This window comes from Mus caroli, chromosome 16 (genome assembly GCF_900094665.2).
Source record: "Mus caroli chromosome 16, CAROLI_EIJ_v1.1, whole genome shotgun sequence".
NCBI lineage: Eukaryota > Metazoa > Chordata > Mammalia > Rodentia > Muridae > Mus > Mus caroli.
The window spans coordinates 32,764,009-32,774,477 of record NC_034585.1 but is presented as its reverse complement, the minus strand read 5'-3'; the positions used below and the strand labels follow the sequence as shown (position 1 = coordinate 32,774,477).

The following is a 10,469-nucleotide window of genomic DNA, read 5'->3' as shown; positions in this document are numbered from 1 at the left end:
GGATGGTTGTGAGCCACCATGTGGTTGCTGGGATTTGAACTCTGGACCTTCGGAAGAGCAGTCGGGTGCTCTTACCCACTGAGCCATCTTGCCAGCCCCCTTGGCTTGAATTCTTATATCTGTCAGTCTCCTTGTTCTTCAGCTGGCTCTCACTGGAAACTTACTTCCAGCTCCTTCATCCCCAGGTCAGGTCTGTAGATGTTGCACTCTGTGGTTAGACAGGACTCTGTCCTTTGTGTTCCTTGTGAATTTTTAGTCAAACCTTTGCACTGAGGTGGGGCTTCCCTTTAGCTTTAGGTTTAATTGGTTGGTTGGTGGCTCTTTTGGGGGCTATTTTTGATTTGGTTCTTATACCTGCACTTCCCTTCCAATCCTTATTCCACCCCAATCCCTTCTAACCCCCAACAACTAGGTAGGAGAGAAAGGTTAGAGGGGAAAGGTCATAGATCTCTCCAGGCTTCTTCCTGCTGGTTAGGGTCATTGGGTTCCTTGGAGAACCAATCTTTGTAGTCAGGATACGGCCATCTTCTTGTCAAACCCCAACTGCAGCAAGCAGGAGCAGCGAGGGGAACAGCAGCCTTGCCGGAGGCCCTCCCAGCCCTTTCGGGGCTCTCCCACTTATACCTCTCCAGAGTCCCCAGAATTAAACTGTGTGCAGCTGACAAAGATCATGCCCCTCCTAGAGCACAAGGCAGTCATGGGTAGTGGCTGTGGACAAACTGAAACAGCCTCATATCCCACACCAGGGATTCAAGCCAAATGCAAGGTGAGTCCCCAGTCTAGGTCCTGGTCCAAGTAACTATTAAAGGAACTCATGAGGCAGCAGGCAGCATGCAAACACTTGCAGCTAGAGAGGTGGATCATAACATAACAGCATAACTGGGGTTTTAAAGAAACCAAGTTTGTCACTGCATTTGGTTGTCAGTGGCCCTGAGGATTGAGGCAGGCCCTGTGCTCACTACGCCAGTACTCCAGCACTGAGCCACAGCCCTAGGTCTCTCTTTTGTCTTTGTTTTACATGACTTTGCTGGTGAGGGTAGTCCTTGATGTGTGGAGAGCTCTCTTTCTTCTCAAGTTGTCTCCCCACTGCTCAGTAAACAAATGGCCCTCAGGGTTAGCCAGTCACCTTTTATCCCCCTATCCATTATGTACCTGGACTGCTTCCAGTTCATTGCTGCCAAGACACAACCGCGGTGATGCCCTCCCATGCCATACATAGATCTGAGTCTTTTTGGAGAATGTGCCTCCCGGTGCATTGTTAGGCCATAAGGTTCTCTATACCCAGCTTGCCTGGCATCACCAGGCTGATCTCAAAGATGCCCAGCGGACGTCACATTATCAACAGTTTGTAATTATCTGATTTTACCACTGTAACAGCTGTGAGCTATGTTTTATTTAATTTATATTAGGTCATAATTAATAGGTTCAGACTCTCATCCTATGATTTGTGGCTTATTAGACTTCATCTACTTAAATTGCTCTCCACAGTTTTGCCCAATTTTTAATGGTAGTTCTTAAATGGTTTGCATATCTTAAGTATAAATCTCTCTTCCATCTAAACACTTTCAAGTATCTACTCCCGGTCTGCTGTCTGCCTAATAATTTTGCACAGTTTTTTAAATTATTGCTTGGTGGTTTTTTCTTTCACAGCTGCATCTTTATCCTACCTTAGTAAATGTTGTTGGCATCCGGTGTAGGCATCCGGTGTAGGCATCCGGGGTAGGCATCCGGTGTAGGCATCCGGTGTTGGCATCCGGTGTAGGCATCCGGTGTAGGCATCCGGTGTAGGCATCCGGTGTAGGCATCCGGTGCAGGCATCCGGTGCAGGCATCCGGTGTAGGCATCCAGTGTAGGGGGGGGGGGTTTCCTCAGATGGTGAGCAGCATCTGGAAGCATCCCTGGCACGTGGCCGGCAGTGCCATCGCACCATGTGTAGGATTTCTCTGTCTCCGTCTTCGTGGTCATCTTTGTTGTGAGCCAGTGCTACACTGTCACTGCCTTGGCCAAGCAGTTAGTTTTACTATCTCAGGACATGGGTTTCTGCACCAAGCATTTTAAAGGGTGACTTAGCTTTTTAAGGAATTTTATTTTTCATATTTCTTAAGTTTCTAGGAAAAAAAATACAAGAGTTTAGTTGTGACTACACTGAATTTACATGTAGGCTGAGAGTATAGACTGTGCATCTATTTAGATTGTTTCTGTTCTTGTAGTTAGGTTTAAGATTCTCGCCCCTCCCCCCCCTTCCTTATTCTCTCCCTTCCTCCCTGTCTCTCTCTCTTTCATATTAGTCCCTGGCCTTCCTGGTTCATTCCTAGATGCTATATGGGTTTTCTTTTGTTTTGTTTTGATTTTTTTTTAAGATGAGGTAACCCAGGCTGTTCTAGAACTCATGGCCCCAAACTCAAAGTAACTGTCCTGCCTCAGCCTCCTACGTGCAATATAACAACATGCAGTGTACAGCACAGCAAACACTGGGGATTTAAACAACTATAAGTGAAAGGATACTTATGCAATCTCTTGTTTTGCTGGGGCTTTGTAACTTTCATAATATATATTGGTCATAATCTTTCCCTTCCTCCAGTTCATCTCAGGCTCTTACCCATGCCCCTCCCCACCCAGCTTCGTATTCTCTCTTAAGAAAGCCAAACACAAAACAAAACAAAAGAACTGTGGGGTCCGCTTTGTGTTAGCTAACTATTTCTGAGCGTGGGGCCTGCCCTGGAGTGTGATTGATATTACCCTGTGATTCCACTAAAGAAAACTGATTTTCCTGCTCCCGGCAGATGTAGGGTACAAAGAGCTTCTTGGGTAGGTAAGGGTGAGACTTTGTGTCCACTCCCCGCTCAATGCTGGATTTTGTGTATATTGAATCCGGGCAGGTCTTGCCCATGCTGCCATGGTCTCTGAGTTTGTATGTGCCTCTGTCCTGGTTCCCTGGTTCTACCAACTCTGGCTCTTACAGTCTTCCCATCTACTGACCTTGAGGGCAGGGCTGTGATAAAATCATCCCATTTAGGGCTGGGTGGCCACAGAGTTCATTTTTATAAGAAAATAAAATGTTAGAGAATCTCAAGTTTATCAACAAAATGAACACATACTTCTTATTCTGTGTTCCGGTTTCAAAATGACTTAAGTATTTTATAAATAGTTCAAATTCTACATTTTAAATTTGTAATAATCTTTTCTTTTGCAGCAATTTGAGGTTTTTGATGATTGCTTTAGCATACGCAATACCACTTGGTGTGTTTGCTGGCTGGTCTGGAGTTCTGGACTTAATTTTAACACCAGTGCATGTCAGTCAAGTAAGTATTTGTACCTGTATATATTGTTGGTATTTTAGCTCATTTAATTTATAAATAATGGTGATAAGTTTTGGTTTTAGCTTCAAAGATTAGGTAAAGTGTTACCTAAATAAACAAGATTCCTTCCTCTGGGACAGTTGAAAACTTGATTTTTAACATCAGCATTGAGTTTCGCATTTCTTTGGCTGCTGTTAATACTGATAAACAAAAGAGAAAAAGCCTTAGTTTTGGTAACTTTATCCTTCATCCTTGTTTCATACTTGATGAATTACAAACTCATCATCAGATATATTGCTATTCTACGTACTTTCTTGTCTCTGAACTAGGATGCCTCCTCCTTTTTATAAAACATAACCATGGGCCAGCAAGATGGCTTAGTGAGTAAAACCATGACGATCTGAGTTTGATACTCGCAACCCACATAGTAGGAGAGATCTGATTCTCCACACATTGTTCTCCAGCCTGCATGCACACAAGCACACACACATGCACATGCATACACATACACACACATATACAAATTTAAACCTTTCCACCATGCTCGATGCCTATACTGCATTCTCTTTGCTTTCAGACAGCCTGGTAGACGAGGCAGATAGAGAACCAGCATACCACTGTGCTACCATTGCTCTGAGTGAACAGTCTGGCCATCTGCTTTTAATGAGCCTTTGGGTTGTCCCCCACTCTTTGCTGTCACAGCGGGGCTGTGTGACCATTCTCATGTACTGTTCTCAATGCTCCTCCTGCACTCCTTTTGCTTGTGTGTTTTGGAATGGAACTGCTGCTTTTTCCGTATGCCTCCTCTGACAGGCAATGTAAGTCCCGTCTGAGGCAGCTGTATCCCTTACAGTCCTGTCAGCAGCAGCTGGTGCTTCTCCTGCTGCCCGTCAATAGAACACGTGGCTATACAGCGGTGTTTGAAGCCTTTTCATAGATGTGCTAGTGACTGAGCCTTGTGTGCATTCACAGGGACATCTGGACTTTCTTTTTCAACTGTTAGCGGATATTTGAATGTCCTGTTTTGTGACTACCTGTTCAAGTCTCTTGCCCACCCTTCTTGCAGAAAAATAGAAAAGAGGAATGAGGAGGAGGCTTGCTAGTAGACCAAAATAGGGTCATTCCTTCCTGCCCCTGTAACCCTGGCTGAGAAATGGCCTGCATACCTAGAGCTCCAAGGGGCTTAGTTGGTAGCCTGCCACAGAGTTGAAAGTAGAGCAAAGACAACAGAGGTGGAATTGTGGTATGGAGCCAGGACCTCAGCCCCCTTGAAACAGGGCCTCACTAAGTTGCCCAGGTCTGGCTTTGAATTCAGTCATAATGCAAGTAGGCTTTTAGCTTACAGGCCTATGCTGTCAAGCCAGGTTTCATGAATATTAAGTGCAGAATGAAAAACCATCCCTTCTGTAGACAAAGGTTTACTCTGTATGAACCACCGTTAGCAAAGCTTGCAGCAAGCCCTGAAGACCACAGGCTACTGTGACAGTGTAGCCCTCCCAAACACAGGCCCAAGTCTTTTTCTTCTCTACCATAAGCATACACAGGGCCGTCCTCCACAGTGCAGCCTGTCAGACAGAAGTCACCAAGCATAGAGGACAACTAAAGAGTGCACTTTCTATGTTTACCACCCACAGCATTCAATGTAGAATTTAACAGTCCTATTAGACATGCAAAACTCTTGGAAATTAATGCTCCATGTTTTAAACTAGAAAAGAGTAATCAACAGACTCCAGTTTTTCAATAGGCTAGGTGTCAGATTTAGCAAAGACTTTATTGCAGAAGAAAGAGGAAAAAAAAAATCCTCGCTTGCTCCTAGTTCATAAGTGTACATCCTTGAATCCTCTAGGGAAACAGCACAGTAGCCATGCGGGACATACAGCTGTTTGATACGATGTTTAAGTCAGTTGTTGTTGTTGTTGCTTTGCTTTGGTTTTTTTTTTTTTTTTAAAGATTTATTTATTATATGTAGCTGTACACTGTAGCTGTCTTCAGACACTCCAGAAGAGGGCGCCAGATCTCGTTACAGATGGTTGTGAGCCACCATGTGGTTNGATGGTTGTGAGCCACCATGTGGTTGCTGGGATTTGAACTCTGGACCTTTGGAAGAGCAGTCGGGTGCTCTTACCCACTGAGCCATCTCACCAGCCCCTGCTTTGGTTTTTTTTGAGACAGGGATTCTCTGTGTAGCCCTGGCTGTCCTGGAACTCACTCTGTAGACCAGGCTAGCCTCAAACTCAGAGATCCGCCTGCCTCTGCCTCCCAAGTGCTGGGAATAAAGGTGTGCGCCACCACTGCCCAGCCAAAGTTTCAATCATTGAAATGAAGTAGAGTGACACCTCTGCTTCCTTACCGTTTGTTCCTGGACTAATCTGTCAGTGCTCTGTTGGGGTTTGGAGGATCCCTGGGTTGGCTGGGCTCCAGAATGAGATGGAACTATAATTTTCCTTTCTTGTCCTGTCTGTTTGGGATTTTAAGGATTGTGGGTTTGTTTGGTTGCTTTTGAAACAGGCTCTCAAGTAGCCCAGGCTGGCCTAGAAGTTGCTCTGTAGCCAAGGGTGACGTTGGACTTGTGGTTCTCCTGCTTCTTCTTCCCCTGGGCTAGAAGTGCACTTGGCTTTCCCCTGATCAACCCAGGCTCTGTAGGTCACCACTCTCCCGACCGAACCACAGCCTTAGCGCTCGTATCAAGGTTGTGCTGGTATTGATGCAGTTTGAGACATATTCTCTCTTTTCTTTTATTCTAAGAGTTCATATAAGATTATGAGTTTGAGTTTGATGTCCAGGCGTGGTGGTACATCCTCTAACCCTAGCACTCGGGAGGCAGAGGCAGGTGGATCTCTCTGAGTTCCAGGACAGCCAGAACTGCATAGAGAAACCCCATTTCAAAAAAGAAAAAGAGATTTTTAAAAAATATATGGGTTTGATCTTCTGTTCTTCTCTAAATATTTGGTAGATCTTACTGTTTAAGCCATTTACTTTTCTGTGAAAAAAAATTTTTGTTTTAAATATTGAATCTGTTTCTTTAAAAGTTACAAAATTAGGGCTAGAGAGATGTCTGAGCAGTTAAGAGCACTTGCTGATCTTCCAGAGGACTCAGGTTCAGTTCCCAGCTCCTACATGGCAGCCCCAAACCATCTATAATTCTAGTTTCAGGGTTCGCCCGGCTCCCTTGGCACTGCATACATATGGTGCATATGCATGATAGCAAACACACGGACACACTAAGTAAAAATAGATTTCTTAAAGCAGTCCTACATTAACATTTCAGTAGACAACTTTTTTTTTTTAAGATTTATTTTATGTTTATGAGTACACTGTAGCTGTGTTCAGACACACCAGAAGAGGGCATCAGATCCCATTACAGATGGTTGTGAGCCACCGTGTGGTTGCTGCGGTTTGAACTCAGGACCTCTGGAAGAGCAGCCAGTGTCCTGTGTTCAGTGTCCTGGCCATCTGCTCTCTGGTGATTTGATTGGCCCTCCAGGAGCAGTTTCTCAGGATACTAGTTGCCATGGACACCAGTGTCTCCTCACATAGCTTTTCCTCGAGTAATTCCACTAGCTTTTTATTGAATGTTTCTTTTCTGAACATCCTGTTGATTTACTCTTTCCTCTTCATGTTCTTCTGTTCTCATCTATAGGAAGGAGTTACTTTGCTTCTTTTCCTAATTTTTAAACATAAATGCCTCTGAGTGTCTTTGATTTTTCAACTTAAATATATCCATTTTAAGGCAATTTCTTTTTTTAAAAAAAAGTATGGATTGCCCATCCCATCTCATAAGTTTAATTAAGTAGTACTCTTATTATTATTGCATTTGAATCTATGCCCATACCTCTCTGAATGTGTTTAAGCTCATCATTATTATTTAGTTTAAAATATTTCCATAATCCTTTGCAATGTGGGAGGTGGTTATAAGAACATAACCTGTTTTGTTTTACAAGTATAACATCTATAGATTTTAATTTTTGTTTAAAAATTAAAACAAGATTGGCAACAGGAACTCGTCACCTGTCACCATGCTCCATTTGTGAGATGCAGGAGCTCTGACTTGGGGCTTTGTTCATGATCGGCAGGCACCCTCCCAATGAGCTACACCCCCAGCCCCACAGTCATGCTTCTTGAGGTTTGTAGGACTCGTTGGATGTAGAACTTGTCTCTTCAGTTTCTAGAAATGTTTAGCCAACATCTCCTTAAGATTTATGTTCCCCAGTTTCTCACGTGGCACCATACGTGTTATACTTTTGTGCTGCATTTCCTGTCATGTGGCACCTCTAGCCGTACATCTTACACCTTTGCACTGCATTCTGTCGTTTTACCTTTCAGTGCTTCTGACTGGATATTTTATCTATCATTTTTCCAGCTCAACACGTCAATCTTCAGCTGTAAGATACTATTAAATTCCTTTGAGTTTTAACTGTTTTTGAGTGATAAGTCTTGATTTGTTCTGTTGTAGTGTACAGATTTCTACAGACATACTTACCTCTTCCATCCCCCGGCAGTGTTCATTCACAGTCTGCACCTCAGGCCCTGTTCTCTGGCCTGTTGTCTGCTTTACTGTGACAGAGATGTCTGGCTGAGCGTTAGGCGCAGACTGTAAGGAGATCACCTGGATGGCAAAAGGGTGCTGGTTTTTCTCCAAAGAGAATTGTGAGGTTTTATCTGTTTTCTGGAGAGAACCTAGGGACTGCTTTAGTCTGATTTCAAGGACTGGAACCGTTTAAATCTAAACTTTAGTCTCATGAAAGGCCATTGCACTTCCAGTGTGCGGTGTGCCCATCAGGGTCCCACGTCAAGTCTGTTGTCACAAGGTCCTCACCCTACAGTGAACTCCAAACCCATATTTTCTTTCATAGGTGAATGAGATGAATGAACCACGTGTCAGTCCCTTAAATACATGTTCTGAAATAAGCAGACACCCCTAAAGGAAGTTTTACAGACGCCCAGCCTGTCGTTCTGCATTCCCTTCCTGCCTAGATCATACTCCCATAACTCTGCCTGCCGCCGCCGCACTCTCCCGGCTTCAGGTGGATTTCCTCCCAGAGTTTGTAATTCCCAACCACGATACTAATCCAGATTACCACGTGTGCCTGTCTCAGCCCACACCACATGCTTTAACAAAATACCTTAGACTAGGAAGTTGATGGAACAGGAATTTATTTCTAACAGTTCTGGAACACTAGCAGGCTCCATATCTGCCAGATTACTCTCTGCCTCCAGATGCCCCTTCTCTGCACCGTCACACAGCAGAGGACGAGGCAGACCTTCTTTTATAAAAGGCCCCTCTTCTCTGTAGTGTCTCACCGGGGATTCGGTTCCAACACATGCACTAGACCATAGATGAGTCTTTGCCACAAGACAACCACTTTCTCTAGTTCTCAATAAGTTCTAGTAAGGAAGTGTGCAAGTCTATTTAAATGATGTTGAATTTTGCATATCTGTGACAAACTAGTATTGCAAATCCTAAAAAGTTCTTCCTGGTATCTTTCTATGTTTAAACTCTGAGAGATACAGAGTCCATGATCACACCAGATATTAAAGCATAATTTAAAATTATGCTTTAATTTTTAATTTAACAAAGGAAAAAGACCCTAACTGGATTGAAAAGGTCAGCATCAGTACAGCTAGGCCCACATTCTTGCTGACATACATTGCCACTCACCCAGGGGACAGATGAAAGTGTGTGTGGCTGTGCTAGAGAGACAAAGGCTCAGCGGGTAAAGGGCTCATCACACAAGCACGAGGACCTGAGCGTAGGTCATCAGAACCTGGTAAAAACAGTGGTGGAGGCTGAGTCTGCAGACCTGGTGCTCCTGCAGTGAGAAGAGAGAGAGGCAGGAGCAGCTCCTGAAGCTTGAGGGCCATCTTAGCAGCCTGGAACAAGAGACCCTGGCTCAAGCAGAGTAAAAGGCAGGGTGGGGCCAGCACCAGAAGGTGACCTCCACATGGGCACCAGGGCACGAACACGCCTGCACAGGTGCCGTAGGAATACAGGCAGAGGTGTCAAGTGCCCCAGCACGTGGGCCTGAAGGCGGGAAGAGCTAAGATGGGAGAAGCGTCCTGAGGTGGGAGCTGCTGCTGCCGCTTAGTGAGCACTTGCTGTGTGCCGCTCACCAAGCTCAGTGTGCACACAGTGTCCCTCGCCGCTTTGTAGGTAGGAGGGGTATTGACCAGGGTCACTGAGCTCACGAGGAGCAAGAATAAAAACAGTTTCCCAGGTCAGCTCTTTTTTTTTTTTTCTTTCTTCTATCTACTTGTCTTCATCAGACTTGAAAGTGACAACATATTTGATAGAACTACTTAATAGGAAACAAGCACGGCTTTGCTTGTGGTCCTATAGGTTCCAGTCTGTGTCTGCATGGCACATTGCTATGGGGCTTAGAGACGCCAAATGTCATGGCGGGCAGCAGAGCAGTTAAGTTCCCATAGAGAGGCGCCCAGGATAAGTCACAGTCCCTCGAGACATGAACCCAGTAAACGCCTTCCTCTAGGTAGGCTGTACCTCCTAATGCTTCCAGAACTTTTCTGGTAGTGCAGGCATCTGGGGTCCAAGTTGAGTCACATGAGGCCTAGGGTATGTGTTGTATCCAGGTTATACTACCATCTTCTTCCTCAGCCTTAGGTCTCTCTCCCCATCTCTCCTCCCACGTATCTTATCACTCAATACAGTCATAAGGATGGCCAGATGTTTTAGCAACCAATTATTTTATAGGAGTTTTATGTATGACAACTAGATTTAAACTTCTTGAGGTTATGGACTGTTTTCTTTCTTTTTTTTTTTTTTGTTTTTTTGTTTGTTTGTTTGTTTAGAGACAGGGTTTCTGTGTATAACCCTGGCTGTCCTGGAACTCACTTTGTAGACTAGGCTGGCCTCAAACTCAGAAATCCGCCTGTCTCTGCCTCCTGGTGCTGGGATTAAAGGCGTGCGCCACCACGTTTTCTATCCTTTCTTATTGAGAGGTCTTAGCATTAGGCAGTATTAGACAATGCTAGTGTATAGCACATGCCTGAAAATATTTAATGGTATTGTTTTGTTGATTTAAACATTCCAACAAAAATTAATACATACATGGAGAAATTTGTATTCATTAGTTACACATGAATCCTTTCATTTTAATCCATTTTTAAAAATATTTCCTAGATTTGTTGCCATTTAGCTAGCTGTTAATATTG

At 44.2% G+C, this 10,469-nt stretch overlaps 1 protein-coding gene across 1 annotated transcript in view; it reads left to right on the top strand.

Moving 5' to 3' along the window:
* Positions 1 to 10,469, top strand: part of Slc49a4 (solute carrier family 49 member 4) — a 77,931-nt gene that overhangs the window by 42,550 nt on the left and 24,912 nt on the right. The window contains exon 5 of the mRNA XM_021184805.2: positions 3,194 to 3,302. Coding sequence (XP_021040464.1) covers positions 3,194 to 3,302 — 109 coding nt within the window. The remainder of the gene's footprint in view (positions 1 to 3,193; positions 3,303 to 10,469) is intronic.